Genomic DNA, 21,707 nt, shown 5'->3' on the forward strand with positions numbered 1-21,707 from the left:
TACTGCTCATTCTGTGACCAGGGCTTGCTGAATGAGCATGTGGCACTGTCGCAGTCAAGTTGGCCTGTTTATTTCCACATGGCCGTACTCTGTGCTGCATAGACGTACATTTCTTGGTCTTTTGGTATGACAGGCTTCATGTTTAATACAGAATAAGAGTGCACCTACTTGCCAATGCTGCTATTAAAAAACCTATGAAGACTCTGGTGCATTAAGTATAGCTGGAATGGGACTTACATAAATATCAGAAACAGATACTTTGGGGTTGATTTTACAGTTGATTAGAAAGGCATTGTAAGAAATAGAAAATGAAAGTCATATAGTCTCACTTCCGGTACTATAAATTGAATAGCTGTCCCGTCCCAGAGACCACACCCTGAAGTTCACAAAACTAGGATTTAGGAAAGCTGCTAGTGAATAAAGACTTTTAAAAAAGATAATATCTTGTCAACTTTGAACGTATTCTACAAGTATTTCAGTTAAAGTTGAGGAAAAGGCAGGGATGCATTCTGGCAATACACCAGAGAAGAATTTATATCAAGAAATTATGCAGAGAGTAGTCATCCATTCAGCTAATTGCACATTTGAATATTAGTTTCAGGTAGTCCCTGAAACTAAGAATAGTATTACCACATTTACATAAGTGAGGCAATACCTCAGCTTCCACTCTGACAATGAATTTCAACCAGAGATCTCACAGTCAACTGATCCCTGCCTTTGTATTGCCAACATGAGTGGAGAATAAAAGTGGTAGACAGGTTCTTTATCAGATGGTTGCGTTTGCCAGTGGATTGCAACTTTGCACGATGACATTCTGGGCCCCTCTCTACAAGAGGGATGTTGAGGTGCTGGAGCGTGTCCAGAGAAGGGCAGCAGAGCTGGGGAAGGGGCTAGAGCACAAGTCTGATGGGGAGCAGCTGGGGGATCCAGGGGTGTTCAGCCTGGAGAGGAGGTGGCTCAGCAGGGACCCGATAGCTGTCTTCAGCTGCCTGACAGGAGGTGGCAGGCAGGGAGGGGTGTCTGTCTCTTCTCCCAGGTAACAAGCGACAGGGCAAGAGGAAAGTTACACCAGGGGAGGCTTAAATTGGATATTAGGAAGAATTTCTTCACGGAAAGGGTTGTCAGGCATTGGAACAGGCTGCCTGGGGAGGTGGTGGAGTCACCATCCCTGGAGGTGTTTAAAAGATGTGTAGGTGTGGCACTTAGGGGCATGGTTTAGCAGTGGGCTTGGCAGTGCTGGGTTAATGGTTAGACTTGATGATCTCAAAGGTCTTTTCCAACCTAAATGATATTCTACGACCAGCCTAGGCTGGTCTTGTACCAAAGGCAAAACAGGCAGAGCTGTCAGTTACTCAAATTTTAAAGTGTACCTAATATGAAAACATATTTATAATTCTTGCATGGAAAAGCTCTCAGGGTTCATAAGCAACAAACAGAAACATACACTGTAATGACTCCTGTACTCTTCCGAAGAATGATTCAACAAGCCAGTTTTCCTGGCTCCTTTATATTCCATAGAAGATATGGCCTGGTTCCCCACTCTAGAATGTGGTTTTGTCTAACTTCTTCTGTAACATCTTTTCTATGTATTCTTACACTCAATTTTGTGTCAAACTACCATACATACAACAAATGATTCATAAACTTACACACTGAGGATTTCAATTTCAATTTCAAATTGAAAGGTTCAGACTTTAACAGAGGTGAAACTGGAAGCGTATCAAACATTAAAACAGCTCTTTATAACACTAAAAATTTATACTTAGATTACATCTTGGGCTGGAAAACATCTGCAGAAGATGGGGTGTGTTGGTAGAGGTGGAAGTACTGCTTGTTGTTGGAGATTACCATGCAGGGGAAGGAATGAATCACATTACACACTCCCTTCATGTAACCCAAAATACCCAGTGATCACACAGACACTGCCTATGGAATCTCGCACCTCAGTTTTCTGTCCTGCTGCTGATTTTTACATACATGTGTGTGTATGTATGGTGGAATCAATGATGTTCACAAAGATTAGGCATCCAATTATCCTAACAAAGCCCTATTTCTTCTATTGGTATGGAAGTCAATAGAAACTCTTCAAAAAGAGGCCTAAGACAAATCACCAGTTCAGCAGAACTCTATATTCCTGGGAGGGAAGGTTTTCCCCGACTAGAAGAAAACAGAAAGCAGCTTTGGTGGAATTTGGCTCTCAAGGGACTGACTGACACATATGGAGATCCCCGTTGAACTGCTGCTTTGTTACACTTCCCACATGACCTGGGGCAAGTTGTTACAGCTTGTGCAGTTACAGGGGGTAATAAAACAACACACCACTGACTTTTGGGTTTAGTGATTAGCTCCGTTCAGCTCCCTGCTCAGTGTATTGACCTATATGGAGCTCATCCTAAGCATAGCTATGTAACCCCATTTCATTGCATGCACACAAAGCCTAACATGTTATGTCATGTATTAGTGTCAGAACTGTCCTTATAATTTGGCCCACCAGGTGGTTAAAAGGCCAAGACGTGACCAAGGTGAAATAATTAGAGGATAAGTTATATCTGTACCATCAGTTCATATAAACCACACATACAGATCTTCAATACTGCAATCTAGCTTATGTGATCAATAAATCTATACATTAAGAGTTGAAACCGTAACATAACTCAGTTGCCCGGTGAACTTCAACCTTGTACTTGCCGTTGGCATTTACTTATGATTAGTTTTACAATTTATATGGATGCTGCACTGTATTATATAATTCTGTTAACCTTTTGAGCCACACCTTGCTGTATGTTGACTTAGACGTGATACCTAGATTTAATGACTTTTTTCATCCAAAAATGGGAATCCCCATGCCTCAACACAACAGGTGTATTTTCAGCCTTAGCTCACATTCTAAGTCATCCACTCATTTTCTAGCACTCTCAGTAATTAGTATTAGTTCTTTCAGGATTTCCTCCAAGGAAAAGAAAATCAACAGCACCATTAAGAGATACTTTCACAAGACACATTTTGCATTTAATATTTGATTTCTCATAGACAGGAGATTACTCACTTGCTGTCTCTTCTGTAATAGGTAGCAAACTCTTCTTCTCCCACTGGAAATGTTATTTTCAGCCTTGGGGCTACTAAAGGTTTCAGGACCACAGTGCTAAGTAACACAAACACCAAGCAAGCATGATGATGATGAATCCTTAAGGTTCTTAAGGGAAATCATTCCTCCTCAAGCTTCAAACAGTATTTATCACACTGGATAAACACAGGGTAAAAAGAAAGGCACTAAATATACGTGAGGTTATCCAGACTATTGGAAATGTCCTTTAGCTACTTCAACACCATACAGAAAGAAAAGCATCTTCTCTACAAGGGAGGTGGCAGAAATCACCGTAAAAGACCTGCATATCACCCAAGGAGAAAGAGAGAACAAAGAAAACCCAGTGCATTTGTGAATGATCTGCACCTGACTTCTGTCAGCACATTACTTAGGCTTAGACTGTTTCCTTCAAAATATTTGATGCCCAATTCCGATGCCAAGAACTCTCAATGAAAGGGGATTAAACACCTAACATTATTCATTGTTTGCAGATTTTACAGAGGCAGATAATTTAACCTGAACAATTACAGTATCTTCAGAAGACGTCCTCTGGACAACTCCTGGCATTTAGTAGTCATGCTGACCACTGTGCTACAGAACCACATTTTATGGGAGGTACTATGTATCAAAGAAAACAAGCCTAATTACCAGCACATCATAGACAACTTTGTGTGGTGAGAACATCTTGAAATGCCACAAATGTAACTCTGCCTTCTCCCATGTAAGCATTACAATACAGTCTCTAGTTGTACAAGCATGGGAATCATCAGAATTTCTCCAAGACTACTCAGGTTTATCCAACAAACCTCCACTTTCTGGGCTATCACCATAACTGTTGACGAAGATAGCACACCTTTTCTCGAATTCCTAGCTAAGCTCATGAAGAAGGGAATACTGAGTATCTGGTACACATTCAATTTCGGTATCATTAGGAAGCCTCACATATGCAGTACTGATTTGATCCTTGCTTTCCATGATCACTTTAATATGTAAAATAAAATTCAGTAAAATTTAAACCAAAAATACAATGGAAGTATCACACACACACACATGCTTTCAGATAAGCTAGGATGGGAAATTAAATTCAACCCTCCTTACAAACATGCTTCCTGCAGCCAAAACTCCTTCTGTTCAAAGCTCTACCCTGGGGTCACTGCTGAAATTATTTGGGAGAGGTTATCCTGATGCTGGCATATGTGAGACATGGGACTGGTCCAACCCAAATTAAGAAACACTTTCTCAGGTTGTCTTCTGCTGTGACATTGTAGGGGATACAGAACTGCCTCTCAGGGTTCCTGGATATACTAGGGTGGACAGCCTGGAATGGACAGAAGAGTTGGATGAGGCACCATATTACTGAAGATGGTGGTCAGTCAGTGAATGGCCACTGGCCTGTGACCAGTTAGGCCATTAGACACCAGTCTGCAGTCACTGCTATCTGTATTTATTAATTGGACTTACTTAGCACCTGGGAGACTGTCACAAAAGCAGAGCCAAGTACAGTAATGCACTAGAAAAGGAACGCAGCTTCCAAGACAAATTAGATCTAGTGCAAAACCCACTCAAATTAACATGACGTCTTTATCAGTTTATTGTATTTACTCATAATTTTTATCATTATTTTTACACATGCAATGAGAGCTGACAGTTGATAACTCCAGTTCTCCTCAGGGTGCGTATAGGCTGGCGTAACTGTGACAGTGATCCTAACTCTCTACTTCAAGAATTCAAATCCTAGAAAATCTGCAGACTCTGGGTTGCCGCTGAAAAAGGTGGCCCTCTGTCCCTGATCCCTCTTGACCTCACTCAGCCTCAAGAAGCTAAGGGCGCAATAGTACCCTTAATAAGTAACAGATCAAAATGGCTATGTAACTAAAGCTTCAATTACTCTTTTCAGTTGCTTCTAGCTAGGGCAGAAGCAGTAAAGATCAGGAGCAGTAAAGATCAGGGGCAAACAGTCAACATATCAATACATTCTGGAAATGTGAAATACTATTTTGAAGGATGTTCTTCACCCTGCATTGCTAAAGCTATACAAAGCAACAATCAGCTGCACTGCAGTAAATCCTGCCTCTGCCCTAAAACTGTTCGGCGTATTTTTAAACCACGAAGTAGAACAAAAGCCCTTATATCATCTCTACGTTTATCATGTACCCTTCTAAAAAGGTGGCCATTCAGCACAAGGAATTCTACAAGTGATGGAGGGATACCGTAGTGGTATAAAAAGGTACAGGCACTACTGTTAATCTCCTTTACTTTCATTATAACTCAGTCCTGTTGTGAACTGTTAAGTCACATCAAGTTACATTGTAGAAGTACTTTGCCACTTTCCTTAAGATGATAAGCATGTAGCAATGATGTAGCTCTGAACATCACCAACTGCAAGCCATTAGGATATGGTAAATGCAATATAACTGTATATTAGTATTTCAAAAGGATAATCCTTAAATGAAGGAATAATTTTGGGGTTTTTAACTGCTTCAAGAGACAGTGTCAGCATATCAACCCTAATTGTCGCTTTTCACTTTTCCAATGACATTATGCTCGCAAACAAAAGAATACAGGAATAGCCTTCCTCTCTAAGGAGAACCCTTCTTCGCAATGACAGCTGAATGAATTGCCCTGTGGTTATCTCCTTCATGTACATGTCAAAGAGATAGGAATAGCGTCCACCTCTAAGATGCCAGAGGGCTGCTTTCATGCAACTTTTTTGTTTTTAAATTACTATCTTTCAAAAAAACAGGTGAAAAAGTTGGCTAATAATGCCTTTATCTAATATTTGTAGGTGAATATTTAATCTCTTTTCTTCTGATTTGCTTCAAGATGATAACCATAAACTTTTTTTCTAGTATATTAGCATTGAGTAAGATAATTTCAAGAAAGATTCTGTATTTCTTGATAAATAAAAAGCTCTTAAAAAATGTGGGAAAAAAAGTGGGTCAGCATGTAAAAGAATGATGCACTGAGACTTGGTTCATACAAATTTATTTTGTCTCGATATCTCAAAGTGTTCTCTCTCAGAGAACACATTTTATGCTTTAAAATGAGCAATAAAGGTTCGTGACTACTTGCTTTCAAACACTGGAACGTAAACTTGACTTCTGAGATGTTTAGTACTTTCACATCATCACAATGTATAACTCAGAAGCCTAGAGGTTTCAAGTAACACAGGAAGGTTAAAAAAAACCCCAAATGGTACACTGTATGAAACTCCTAAGCTGCCCATGTTAAATACATTTACAGCTGAGCATTACCCATATGCCTTGGAAGTATAAACGGAGTTAAACTCTAGTATTTCAGAATAAAAATAGCATATTATATCTGCCCAATAATACGTATCTTAACATATTATATCAGCATCAATGCTGCTGAGTGAAAAGCCAGTTTTTAGGGCTGAATAATTATTCTCAGAAAGTAATTTTGGAACCACGTAAAAGATATCTCCCTTCCCTCCCACCTCCTCAATAATAAAATCAGTATTAAAAAAAGAACAGGAGAAAATGTTTTTGCTCAGACTTCACATATCACTTGATCTTTTGAAGAGAAAAAATAAAATAATCTCTTGGGTTGAATACCCAAACATACAGGCTAACCCAACCCTTCGTCCACTCTGCCTGTCCAGCTTCTTTAATATCATACTTGAATATACCCTATCTGAAAGCATGTATGATTTCTACAGTCTTTTTGATGGTTTTGTTTCATCATGATAAATTGAAGCTCATATGATTCACACATGATGCAATAGGACGAAATACACTGGAAATTATTTTTGCTACCTCATGCATCTTTTCTGTACTTCCACTGAATAAAAAAAAATCTTTCCAAGCACCAATATATCTCTGGTTGATAAAGTCACATGAGCACATGAATAGCAAGGAAAAAAATTAATGGTAATCTAAAACATAAAGCTATTTTATGAATCATTTTGATGAATACCCAGCAAGAGACATAATATAATTACTGTGCCTATTAGGCTGTTATTTATGTCAAATTTCTTGCTTTTGTTCCTTCAGAAGCATTTTAGGATTACAGCACTGTTGAGAGTCTATCAAATGTACTGGCAGATTCAACAAGTAAGAGAAGGAGGCAACAGCTCACTGCTGTTACAACATGAAAACTACATGTTAAATTTTGTAAATGTAAAAAAATGTAGAATTGAAAATAACAAATACAGGGCACTAAGGATAATGGTATAAATGTAAACAAAATAAAGTATTGTGTAGGAAAATCAAAGGCAATGCTGCCATACATTTTCCTGGCCCCTGATATTATCTAATATCAAGTTAATGTATTGTATTGTAAAAGTGTTAAGAAAATTAAGTATTGAAATACAGTATGATGAAAAAATGAGACAGAGAGGAACAAATGAGGGATACAGCCCAGAAAATACTGTCATCTCTCACTGTGTCAATATTATCACAGACCAATTCAATCACTCGTATTTCAAAATGAACAGTAAGCTTTCCTACTAATACCAGGACCAGCATCTGGTTTCAGGCTGTGTAAGCCATTAACTCCTTCAGTGTTACAGAACTGTAACTAAAAAGTGCCAAGTGGAAAGGTATCAACAGAAATACTATGTTTGTACATTTTCAACAAGAACAGTGAAAAGGAAATTCATGAGCAAAAGTTATCCATGACATAGTTCAAATACATCTGGAGATAAGACAGTAGATAGTCATATCCAGACATTAAGGTTTTATTCAGAGATGGCCAAGCTTTGTCTATTTTGAACTTGCTTGGATCAATGGCCTCAGTCCTGCCATAAGCACAAAGAACCATAATGTATTCTCCAATGAAATAGCAAACATTTGTACCCAGAAATATAAACAGGAATAAATTTTAAGAGGAACATATAACACCCATTAGTATCACATCAGAACATCTTGATTAATGTCTCTACAGCAGCCAAAGATACTGAGGAAAAACCAATAAATGTGCGTCTTTAGCCACTACAGTAATTTTCCAAACCCACCCCACCTTGCATGCTTCCAGTCCAACAGGACACACAGGAACCCAGACCTTCCAGTTACGGCTATCCTTCTCAGTCACCACTAGCACAGCAGAGATGCTGAATTTCAGGTACAATGAGAAACAGCAATAACCCAAGAAAACAATTCGGAAAATGCAGTACTGCTTTCATCTCATCTTTCTATTCTATTCACCTCATTACATGAGCAATTAAGAAAAAGAAAGACCAACCAACTTTCAAAGGAAATAAGTAAAGGATGGCACATATTAGGGTGTATCTCCCTGATTCAATCAGTGTTTAAGTGTTTCCCATCACGTCTGTGAGCCACTGGTTAATTCCCATTACACCACCTCCTGTTTGTTTTTTTGGTCATCTACATGACAATAGAAGGATGGAAAATAGATGCTTCACAGAAAACAGAAATGGTGTATAGATGCTACAAGTAGTAAATCCATCTAATAATCTCATGGGTCAGCATTTAGAGTGTTACAAAATTATTATTGCCTAAGAATGAAATCAGAAGAACTGGGGAGGACTTTATAATTGCTTCACCATTAACCTGGAACACTATTGCAAGCCCATAATAAGCAAGGCACTGAGAATTTCAAATCATATTTGACAGATGGGCTTAATTAGTTATTCTCATACAGACTCATAATATTTACTGTTAATATTCATTCTAAAACACCCTGCTGGCTGTGATAATATTTATATGTAAATCCTGTAACGATAAGCTTTCAGTGCAAAACCTCTCCAAATAAAATGATGGATATATTTCAAACTCCGATAAAGAAATGCTCAGGCATCCTGGTTAAGTCTGTCACTTGCACGAGTGCCTCCTTAATCCGTGAAATTACACCTGTCACAGTAAGTTAGCTTTATTAACACTATTTTCTGATCCATGTAAAACTATCAGAAACACAAAGGTATTGAATCTTTAGTTAATTAACATTGCCACCTTTGCATTCATGTGATCAGACCTCTGATTTTTAAGAGTAACTAAACAATATGCAAACAGAGTTTGTCAAATTTCTAAATGAACTGTAGAACTATGGAGGCAAACAATTTGGAGAGACATCAATATTTAGCTATTATCCATTGTGCATATTTAGTGGCATCAAACATGTATTGATAAGGAAAAAAATGATTCCCCAAAAATATCAAGCACATACTTTTTCCCCATACGATGCTTGATCTTACTTCTTAAAATGAATAGCAAAACAGATATGAATAAATTTAAGGAGGAAAACAACGTACTGAATAATATATTGCAAAAATTTTATATTTACAAACAATGAGAAAGAAGCTCTTAAAAGTGAGAAAACCACAAAAAACTCAACTGGGAACTCAGATGGAATATGTCAAACCAGAAGTTATAATACCTTGGTCTTCACTTGATTTTCTTTCTGGTAAAATTCAATATATATATGAGCTCACGTTTCTTTTAATAAGCATGAAGCAATGCTTATACTCAGCATCTGAAAGTACACAGAATCTACAACCACTACATGGAAGGTAGACATAATAATAATTTTTTGTGCGTGTGTACAAGGGGTCATTTTGAAGGCTTGCACTGAATGTTGAATAGTGAAGGGAAATAAGTTGCCAAGCTTCAATTCATTCATGAGGTTGCCTTATTCAGTTTTCCTGATGAGGAAGAAAAATCAGGCAAATGCACTGCATGGACCCAAAAAGATAAAATGTGATGGAAAACTCATTGCTGAAATAATCTTTGATTTTAATCCAGTGCCCATTTCAGTCAATGAAAATACTCACGCTGTCTTCAAATAGCTTTGACCTGGGATTTAAAAGAATCTGTCTGACAGATTGTGCTAGACAGTAGGAAGCTCTGACCTTGGCATAAATACACATTGCTTCTTTGACCAATAAAATTCAGTCAGGTATGAGACAATATATGGTTTAGATGAGAAAATTCAGGATACTATAGCAGAGAAATCATATAGAACCTGAGTTATAATAAGGAGAAAGTGATTTATATCATGATTATGAACAGAAATTATTCCCTTCCTCTTTTTTTTCTTATACCCAGATTGCAAAGACATGAAACTTCCTAGTTACTAGGTTCAGAGGGCATTTGTTTAAAAACTCTAAGCCACACAATAAATCCCCAAAGCCTACAAGTTTCTGTAAAATTACAGAAGTAAATCACAGCACAAGACTTCCATGTTATATATCGCAAGCTTTCTAACAGCAATGCCAAATGCAATACACATGCAGGCAGTCAGATCTTTATAAATATGCACCTGACACAGGTCCAGAAAAAATGAACAAGCAGAAGCAAATGTATTCGCTAAAGCAATCAGTTGTGATTAGAAAAGGAACATCCACCTGCCAGATGAAGGCTGTTTAAGACTGGTCAGTCTCCTATCTAAGCTGTTGCACCATGGGGATGAAACCCAGCAAATCTATTCCCTTCTACAGATTAAAAATTCATATAAATGTCACTAACAAAAATGTGGGTTTCATACCAGGAGTATGTTTTAGTTTCCTCCAGATAAAGAAAGCAAAACCAAACACTAAAATACCCCAAAACCAAAGTAAAAAAATCACACTGAAAACCCCACCAAAACCAGCCCTATAATTACCCTCTGCTCTAATGCCTAGCAGCAAATAATTTGAAGAGACTAGTCACAACCAAATTCTAAGATTTTAAATATGTTCTTCTAAATACACTGTGAAAACAGTATTTCCTTCTAGTTCTAACTTCCTTTGAGTATTAGGATTGAATAACATCTTGTTCAGTGTATGTGGCAGAATTAGCAATGGACTACAAAATAAAGACAGCCACAGCTTTTCAAAAGCATTTTCGTCATGTAATATAAAAAATTTTTATTAAAATCATGGCAAAATGCTTCAAAAAGGAAAACCAACCATTAGTTATTAAAAGACAGACTGCTGGAAATGACCTACCTGTTTTCAGAGGCAGCAGATTTCCTCTGGCAAACAATAACAACTGGTGCATATTTCCTGGTATAATCCACACTCTCTCTGATGTCCCATAAGTATGGGCTGCTGGCTCTTACACTGAAAATGTTCACACCTTTCTTTACCGTTGCCCTAGGACAAACAAGAGGATATTTCACCAATTAGATACAAAATCTCAGCTCGAGCTATTACTTATTTCTTCATTATTTTCTCATTACTGCCCCACAGAAAATGCTACCGCTATTAGAGTATCACGGTATTACAAGAAAAAGAGATGAGAAAATTAATTTAAGAATTCCGTATTTCGAAGAAATCAGATAAAGATAGAAGTCTTATTGAACTAATGGTAATTACAGTTTTAGTCATAACTAAATTGCAGAGTAGATACGTTCTGCAGCATGCTCCTCAACTTCTGCTCTTCCATTATCCACACTGTGGTCACCACTGAGCACGTTAAGGCTCTCTTGACTAGAATTTATTCTATTGGGGAGGAAAGTATCACTTTTGACAGAAGATCTCTGGTTATTGCTGAGGCTTATATATGCAGTGAGGAGCCACTGCCAGGTCTCATATTACAAGCAAAACTACCTTTTCTTCTCCCCCTGTCCCAGATTACTTGAAGATGACATTTCATACCTTTGTTCCAATTTTCACTGCCTGAGTCCAAAACATTTCTTCATTATTTTTTTTTAAATATCATTGGGTTTAATTGCTCTACCACCTCTGATCCTAAATACACTTAGAAATATTCCTATTTTCCAAAAGCAACTTTTCTTTGGAAGTCTGTTCCTATGTGTAAGGTTAAACAATAGGGAAAGCTGTACAACAAAATGTCACAGTCATGACAACTGGACTGGCTCCTACTGAGAAGTACTTTGTGGTTCTCATGTGTTAGCATAATAATCCTCGATCTGAATAACCAGTGGAGAACAACAACAATATGTATTTTTTTAAAATGTTTTATTTCTTCTTAACAGGTGTTGCATTCCTTAATTTTTTCTCTCCCTTTCTTTAACTAAATAGCTAATTACGTATCTTGAGGCACTACTGAATTAGTCCACAGATACATGACACTAACCAATTTACTGATATAGAAGTTTCTGGTAATGTTAACTTTTAGGTTCTGAATGGGATTACAAAAAGTCCATTGTGGTCAACCAGCCTTATTTAACCAGTTTAATTATATTTATTTAAAATCTCATACACAAAATCCATTCAGAGTTATGGCAACTTCTCAGTTCTGGACAAAAAACCCAAAAAGGTATGTGATGTTTTGGTATGAACAGCTGCCACCATGCAAAGATGCTAGTATCAATAAAGAAAGCACTAGCAGCTCTGCCTCTGCATAAAATTACTTGTAAAATCTTTGAAGGACAACATCCACACAGATGTTCTCAGAATAAAAAGCCAAAGGATTCCTTCAGCTGTGTGGGACAAAAAGGGTTGTATCTCATTTCTTCTACCACTAACTCAATAGCAGTGGCTGTAATTTCCTTAGCACTCCTGGAAGGATACATGAAGGCTGCCAATTTGTGCTCAAGCTCTACACTAATTGCAGAAAATGTATTTTAAGCAGGTGCAGCTGCTGCTCCTAGACCACAAACAACCTTCAGGCCAAGAGATCAATGGTCAAGGAGCAGAAATTAAGCTGCATTCCTAGAATGTTACGGAAAGACTGGGAGACAGAAAAAGGCTAGAAAATCTGGATGAAACATTTTTCAGCATGTCTTCAGTATTCCTAATGACCAGCATCTGGTCCCACCTTTCCATTCCATCTCAAGAAAGGAAAACTGCTTGGTGTTAACTAAGACCAATAAGAGAAAAATTATTCCCATTTCCTAGGGAAATGAGGGTGGCTCAATTCTTTTCAAGTTAAGCTAGCTGTGATTAAGAAACTCATACCCACCCTTCTAGCTCTCTAATGCAGTTGCTGTCTCCCCGGCAGTTGATTGCGGCTGATGAGAAGGTGCTGGTGTGGGATTTGGGCCACCTAGCTAGGCTTGTGTATTTGAAAAACCAACTGTCTTGATGGAGCCGACTGACTGTGCTTAGCTCTAGCACAGCACAGTAACTGAATCACTCATGGCCAGAGACTGGTTGCAAGGGTGTGAGTGGCTGATTTCATGTCACAAAGCCACATACGCCTTGAGCTTGTGCTGTAAGGTTGGCCCCTCAGGTTTGCCATGTAGGTGTAATAAACCATTGGTGTAGCACACAGTATGTTTGATCAGTAACCAATTGCTACCCCACAGTCTGCACAGGCCAATGAGTATGTCTGAAATTTCTACTTGTTGTGGAGCCTCCCTAGAACATGCGCAGGAACACTGATCCTGCTGTGAGACAGTTCGAAGTCCTGGACAAACATATTAAGCCCTTGGATTCTCTTGGACAAGATTCTGAGGGAGTAGGGGGCAGGGGGAAGGAAGCATACGTGTCCTGAAAACACAAGCACATTGTAGCTTTACAAAAATGCAACCCTTTTCCCATGACTGGAGATTAAGAACAATTATGATGTTACAATTGCTACCTAAAAACACACAACAGATTATACTGATTATACAACAGCTATGTTTGTATATGTTTTATTAACAAAACTGGGAGGGAATCAATTAAACCACAGCATGGTCTACCTTGCTCTGCTGGCACATATGCAATAGCTTTACTGCCACTGAGAATCACAGAATTATATACTGGTTTGTGTTGGAAGGGACCTTAAAGATCATGTAGATCCACCCCTCCTGCCATGGGCAGGGACACCTTCCACGAGCCCAGGTGGCTACCAGCCCCGTCCAGCCTGGCCTTGAGCCCTGCCAGGGACGGGGCGTACACAGCTGCTCTGGGCAGCCTGGGCCGGCGCCTCGCCACCCTAGGAGCAAAGAATTTCTTCCTAATACCTAATCTAAATCTAACGTCTTTCAGTTCAAAGCCATTCCCCCTTGTTGAAGCGCTACATGCCCTTGTAGAAGTCCTGCCCCAGCTTTCTTGTCAGCTCCTTTAGGCACTGGAAGGTGCTCTCGGGCCTCCCCGGTGCCTTCCCTTCCCCAGGCTGAACAACCCCAACTCTCTCAGCCTGTCTGCACAGGAGAGGTGCTCCAGCCCTCCCATCATCTTCATGGCCCTCTTCCGGACTCGCTCCAACAGGTCCATGTCCTTCTTACGTTGGGGGCCCCAGAGCTGAAGGCTGTACTGCAGGTGGGGTCTCACCAGAGCGGAGTAGTGGGGAGAATCACCCTGTTCATGCTTCTTTTGATGCAGCCCAGGATACAGTTGGCTTTGGCTTTCTGGGCTGCAAGTGCACATTGCCGGGTCACACCGAGCTCCTCAACAACCAACACCCCCAAGTCCTTCTCCTCAGGGCTGCTCTCGCTCCATTCTCCGCCCTGCCTGCGTTTGTGCTTGGGATTGTCCCAACCCATGTGCAGGGCCTTGCACTTGGCCTTGTTGAACTTCATGAGGTTTGCTTGGGCCCACCTCTCCAGGCTGTCGAGGTCCCTCTGGACAGCACCACTTCCCTCCGGTGTGTTGACCGCACCACACAGCTCGGCGCTGTTGGCAAACTAAATGAGGGTGCACTCGATCCCACTGTCCGTGTCACCAACAAAGACATTAAACAGTGCTGGCCCCAATACCGGCTGCTGAGGAACGCCGCTCGTCACTTGTCTGCACTTGGACATCAAGAAAGCTGTTTAGGGTCTCAGTACAGCTAAGTAAACAGCCATACATTGAAAACAGAGGAAATTTCTCACTTATCTTTTACAAATCATTAAAAACCTGATTAAAATAAGTGTGTACACACAGACACATAACTGATACCATCCTCTTGTTTTCTGTCCGGACTCCTTTAAATGCCAGAGTGATGAAGTAAACCAGAAAAACAGACACAAACCCAGTAAGACAAGCTCAGTTTGTCTGTTCACTTTATGCAATGATAAACTGCCATCCTGCACTGATTCCTGATGATTCAAAGCAAATGCAAGTCACTGCATACACTCCTTGGGGTAACTGCAGTCTGTGGATTAGGAAGAGTTTTTTATAAGGTCTAATTTAGTCATCTATTAAAAGGCCCAAATCCCTAATTTTACTGAAAACAACAACACAACAAGATCATTTCTTTCTACACAATTAGAGGTTAGGAACTCTTTTTGAAGAATCAGTTAAATATATTTCTATAATTAGCACAAAAGCTTCAATTCCGTGATCCCAGGAAATGCTTCTTCCTCTAGTGTATCTTGTTGTTATTTTTGCCACTGTGGTGAAATTGTGGAATTTTACTCACCCAATTTACAATGGCAGTAGCACTTTGCAGTTACCAAAGAATGACCTGGATGAAACAGGGTTAATAATACCCAAAGGTAAGTTATTTGCCAACAGATAAAACTGAAGATACCTGAGGTGAAAACACTGTAACTGCTGTCAGGGCTCAATTACTTTTTTGCAAATCTGCTTTATTGAATTGCCTGGCTGTCAAAGGGCAAGCCAGGTCTTCAACCCGTCAGCTGCTCTTGTGAGCGCTCACAAGGCAGCCTCTCAGTTCAGCCACAGTTCAGCCTACTAAGGTTTCTCAACTGCAACACAAAAAGGCATATGACAAAGCTTTTTAATATATTTGCTCACAGTTAACAGTTTAAGTACAACAGATTTCACATTTGCTTGAAGCACTGTGGCTGGGCAGCAGCAAGTAAAAGTTGTTCAGGTCTTTTGTGCCCATCACCTCACTTTGGGCCAGATTCTACTTGGGAAAAGAGGAGGAAGGGAAGCTGTTACTAAACATTTCAATCATGGTTGATTTTGGGTTGTGGTGGGGTTTTTTTTTCAAACAAGGAGCCTATCCAACTAAACACTTTCATAGTGTTATAAACTATAACAATTAAAACAAATTTATTTTGGGTTCAATCAATTTAGGTTGAGAAACAATAAGCAAAAACAGCACTGGGTGTGCAGAGAACTCAATTAGTTCCACCACACGCACACCTGAGTCCTAAAAGCAGCGTCTTTTACCCCCGGATCTTGACCAATCTCCTCTCGCCGGATGTCCGTCCCGCTCTTTCCCCATTGGGCCGTTAGGGTACGCCTTCTCCTCCTATTGGCTCTCCTGTGGCGCGCTTTTTCAAATCTCAAGGACTTTGTCCCCTTCGGCAGGCCTTCTCTGGCTGGTTGCTTTCCTTATCTCCTTTGGTGGCCTTTTCCAAGCAGCGATTGCCTCAGGGGAAGGGGAAGCCATCACATTGTCTTAAAGGAGAACCACACATGCCCACTCACCACAACTGCGATACAGGTCCCAGATTTACACAGGGTACAACAATTAATTACACTTATCACAGTACATTCTATTTTTGACATGAATCATGACTGCGTTTATCACAATATGTATTCCTACAAGCTGTTATTTACCTATGGATCACTGTTCAAAGTGCAGCATATCAGTTTCTGAGACTGGTCAGCAACTCATCCCTTGCACCAAATCAATCATGGCAAACAATGCCCCTGGGAGTCCTCAGTCCCTGAAAACCCATCAATGCTGACAGGGTACAAATCAAGAAAAGGGAGAAAGAAAAAAGAACATAGAAGGAACTCCCAGAATCAATACATCACACCTGAAATCAAGGAAATACATTTCCTAAGTGCATAAAGATAGCAATTCTTAATTCTATCTCATAAACCCCTAAACACCATTTTACTAATAAAAGAGGCTTCAACTCAAACAATTAAAATGCAGGCAATGTCCTCTCTCATTTACCGAAGTGTCTGTTTTAGCATCTCCCATTTTTTGCAGTTTACAACCAGTTATCACTTAGCTTTCAGTCCACGTCATTACTGCAGGCTGGTAACTGCTGTGAAATCGTTACTTAAGTGTTGTATAAAGTGGAACAGCTGGCTGCTGAAAAATAACAGCATTACTGCACATGTGCTGCTGAGTGCCATGGTACAATGTCAACAAAGTGTCTGGTTTGAAGCACCACAGGGAAGGGAAAGACAGAGAGGGAGGGAGGGCGCAGGCATGCAAATTCACCCTCAAGACATGCAGGAGATCAAAGGCAAGGAGCACAGATATCCTGCCACAGGCAGGACTCCCCTCTCCACATTTTACTCCTGACAATGTCCTGCATGCAGCACACAAATATCACACATCCCTTCACTCCAAAACAAAGTGCAGATAAACAGGGAATCTAACTGCTAAACGGCTCTAAATAAAGATGTTTTAGACCCATGACATTGCATCTAGGTTTTTATTACTGTGAGTACTCAGGGCAAAGATCTGTGGGAATCTTTCATGCTCCTTCCGAGAAAGTGAGCTATTGTCAACATGAAAGGAATAAAAAGAAAAGGGAGGCTGTTAAAACAGGTGCTACCACTGGTTATCATCTTGTTAGCAGTTGAGACTAGAAGGCGGCACATTAATTGCATGCAGAGGGGTACGTTTTTCAGAGCTTCTGGGCACTTACCAGACATCACAGTAGGCTCTGAATTTGTCTTGTCACTGTATCTCCCCAAAGCACTTCAGAAATAACTTGAGGGGGATTCTATTTCTGTTTATCTTTAGTGCTTTCTCCTGCCCAGAGCCTAATCTTAACCCAGCAACAGAGACCAAAGCAGTGTTTAGCTGCACAAGACGGCAGTCTTCACTTCATTCATATCCACCCCCTTTGGATAGCACTGACAGCACTTACAGGTGTAAGGAGAGTCTATTTCAGACCAAAGACAAGCAAAATGTGAGTGGAAATGGACCTGTCGATAGTTCTTCATGTCATAAGACAAAGAAATCGCATCCATTTCCACTCACCAGAAATCTAATCCACTGATCTAAACCAGCAGCAAAACACTCCCTGCAAGAAACCCTGAAAGTATTCATGGTCAAATTAGTGCTGCTACAGGTGGAAACATCTAGTAGTCTGTATTTCCTGGAGCTCCACAATGCTAGCTTCGGGGAGGCTGAAGAGCTAAAATAGTCATCCTCCAGACTCTAACTGTGAGCTGACAGACCTCATCAGGGTCTTTCTGAAGACCAGAATTAAATGTCACAGCTTGAGAATCAGGTAATATGGGACTGGATGCTACCATGGGATCTAAAATTTAGACATCAATTTTGGCATGTCTGAGTGGTAGATCTATTCAAAGAATTCCCAGGTAGCTGTCTCTCACTGGCAAGTCAGTAAAAGCAGAATGATGACCGTCTCAAAAGCGAGCATTGTTGACCACATTAAAAGCACTCATCCTCTGCAGTATCTGAGGTCATTCTGTTACTGCATGTTGCACAAATGAGACCATGCTGATACCAGAACACTTTAGCCTGACATTTGTATCCTGACTTTTCACCTCCTGCAAACAACCTCCTCCCCTCCCAGAGGCTTGATTCTACTAAGCAATCCCAGGACCAGTTCCATTCTCTTTTCAAGCATGGGAAAGCAATATGTGTTACTGCCCACCATCATCCCTCAGACTATTGCCAAATTTTTTTTGTTATGCTTAACAGGTTCAGAGAGTTGGTCCAGAATCAAAGGAAAAAATACAGCTTATGCTGTCTTCCTGGGATCCTAATGCATCAGTGACATATTTCCTATCTTACATTGCATGTGCTGCGCCTGCAGCTCTCTGTGCTCAAAGAATTGTATTTAAATGCACTGAAACATCAGATACCAATGGAAAACAGCAACAAATTCTCTGTCTTTAGTTCAGGACAGACTTTTTAATTCTGGAGTACCAAAATCAAAGACAACACAGGAAAGACAGGTGTGTGAATGAATGCCGGAAAAGCAAGTAAGCACAGGGGAGGAAAAGCCAGTTCACATCTTATACTCATGATGGCCAGCTGGAGAGAGATTTAAGCTGAAGTTGTCATCCTGCATTTCTCGAGATGTTTCTTCCCAAGTTCTTTTCTTCTCCAATTCGATATCTTGCAAAGCCCCCATTTATATGCCAGTTAGGAACTTTCCAGAATTTTGTTTATTTGGGTCTTATTTCAGGGTCTTAGCCACATGAAATATTTTTGCTGACACTAGATCACTAGAAACAAAACCTTGGTCACAAACTTCTCCCTCAAGGCGACAGGTTACCTTACCTAAGGTAGCTTGACAATCAGACAAAAAATAAAATGTGTCTGTCATTGAAAAAACAGGCAGAACTCAACCTGTGTTTCTTAGAGTTAAGGCTTATTTACAGTAAGCAGATAAAAACTAAGTGTACCAAAGCTTTTTGATTTTTATCCAAAGAAATAGACGACTAAAAAACAACCCTGGTTTTCCTAACAGGAACAAGCCTTCATTGTTGAAATTCTTTCAATGGAAGGAACTGTATTTGAAGAGAGCCCATATAAAAAAGAACTGGTTTAGAACTGACTAAACAAATTGCAGCTTTCTCAGTACAACAGGAATGACATACAAAAATCAGGTCATGCAGTAGGACACTTCATGCTAACCATCTGACTGTCTGCCTTTTAATTTCATAATCAATTTTGGCATGGCTTATAAAAGACAGGATTTGGATGCTAGAATTTAATGTACAGGGCTGACTTCAGTACGACTTGTTTTGGTTTGCTTTCCCCATTGAGTACTTCATGTACAAACCAGTGTTGTCAGTTGTTTTCAGATAAGGTGCCTCAAAGTTTCTTCACATTACACTAATAGTTTCACTGATTGAAAATCCACAGCAGAAGAGAATCGGGAGTCCCTGAGATACTGATGGAGCTGGAATAATTTATGGAGAGCGGTCTAGCACAACATAAGCTATTTAAAGCTGTATAACATACCCACAAACTCTTATTAAGGTCTGCGGTTTTCAGCCCTGTGAGACAGAAACCAGTTATCATTATGCAACACCATGAAAGCAGATTAAAATTAAACCGATCTGTTTATATATGGGTTTGCAATGCAGCTTTTCCAAAGCATAACATGTTCTCCATCTAATTAACATTTCAGGAGGAAAAAACATTCCGCCCAGACACTAAACCACCCTCATTCAAATGGCGATATTACAAAAACACAGCCCAGGTGGATTTATAACAAAATTTAATTAGTGAAAGGGCACCAGACCTATTCTGGCTTCAGAGGTTACATAGTGCATACCAAGAGTCAAATAAAATAGATCTCTTTGTAATATGTTTCTCTTGGACTTGATAAAATTGCCTGTAGTGCTTAAGAGTTTATGTGCATACACACAGTTGCATATATACATGTACATGCACACATTACACACACGGATTTAGATTTTATTTCTGTGGCTTTCAAAAAGAAAGTCCTTATTAAAAACATGTTTTGCAAGATGTAAAATGCACAAGTCTCTGGAGATTTAAAAGGAAAAAACACATACAGGTCAGTTTAAAGCAGAAACAAATGCAGAGTCTGTAGCTCTGACTTCTATCCACTTACTAAACAAGCCATGAGAGAGCCTGATCCTGAGTGGGAACCAGAACCCTTTGTGGCCTGCAGAACTGGATCTTCTTGTGTTAGAGAGACCCTGAATTAGAGTTCAGGAAGCAAACTGTAGGAGTTATATGAGTAATAACAAGTGCCATTCCTTCTTATTGACTCCCCAGAGACCCCAGAAGCAGTCATCTTGGGACTATCAACATGAAGGAAAAGTCAGAAACAGGTTTTTCATAAACTTCATGTCTGTGTCAGCCAGCGGTCTGGCTGGTACACCCTTCTGCTAATTTCATCTTGTGGACTGTACATTATGTTAAATAAGTGGCAAAGCAGTGAGAAAGAGGAATATAGCAGCATCGTAACCTGAAGAGGCACTACAGAATTATATGCTACTAAAAGGCAATATTCTCAGTAATATGATAGATAAGACATTACTGTTACAACTGACAATGTTCTGTCAGCTATGTTCTAGAGGAGGCATTACTGTGTTAAGGGACAAGTTGGTACTCCTGCCCATAGCTATATCTTAATATGAATTACTAAACAGGCGCAGAGATGTTTAAAAGGAAATACTGTCCAAAAGTTGATAGAGGTCAAGGCAAGGAGGTAATCCATGACCTCTTCTCACCCCAAACTATTCAGCAAATGCAGTGCTGTGACATAACACTGACTTACTGTCACCTCTCTCAGCTGCATGGCACTGTTTTCCTACAGGAACGGATAATTGGGCAATAATGAGCAACAATACTAAACCAAACAAAATATTTATGTATTCAAGGGTGTGAAGGAAGGTGTTTGTTTACAGAAATGAAAGACAAAGATAAAGAGTGCTGCCTGCTGATTTAAAGTGGTTGGGAGCCCTGTGTACTGTTTCCAACTACTGTTTTCAAAATAAATGCAAAAATATGATGTAAGGTCTGAAATATATTTTCCTAAACTGCTTGTAAAAAAAAAACCAATGCCACACATCCTTTCCTGGCCAAACATCAGCAAAGTTCTAATGGCACAGCCTGTTTTTTTATTTTTTTTTTTTTTTTTTTAAATTAAGACTTAGATTTAATAAATTTTTTTACATTAAGACTTAGGTTTAAGATAGGACAGGAAAAACAAAGCACAGTACTGGGGACACTGTGCAGTGGAAACAGAGTGCCATTTGCCCCTTTTCACAGGTGAAAAACATGGTAGGAAACAGCTACCATACCGCAACAAGCATGTGAGTGAAGCTGGTCACAGGCAACCCCCTGTGAACCATCCAGACCACAAGATGAGTGTAATGAAGGATCACCCAGTTATCCACTGCAGGTGGAGTAAAACAGAGCACAGAACAACAGAACAATTTTTTAAG

At 39.7% G+C, this 21,707-nt stretch overlaps 1 protein-coding gene across 4 annotated transcripts in view; it reads right to left on the reverse strand.

Moving 5' to 3' along the window:
- TMEM132D (transmembrane protein 132D) overlaps nt 1-21,707 on the reverse strand; it is a 260,700-nt gene that overhangs the window by 149,282 nt on the left and 89,711 nt on the right. For all 4 annotated transcript variants that reach the window (XR_008730638.1, XR_008730639.1, XM_055700693.1 and 1 more), the window contains one exon: nt 10,989-11,135. Coding sequence is in view for 1 of the 4 variants with exons in the window: in XM_055700693.1 (XP_055556668.1) it covers nt 10,989-11,135 (147 nt within the window). In the remaining 3 variants the exon portion in view is untranslated. The remainder of the gene's footprint in view (nt 1-10,988; nt 11,136-21,707) is intronic.

The sequence above is a fragment of the Falco cherrug genome, chromosome 1 (assembly GCF_023634085.1).
Source record: "Falco cherrug isolate bFalChe1 chromosome 1, bFalChe1.pri, whole genome shotgun sequence".
Taxonomy (NCBI): domain Eukaryota; kingdom Metazoa; phylum Chordata; class Aves; order Falconiformes; family Falconidae; genus Falco; species Falco cherrug.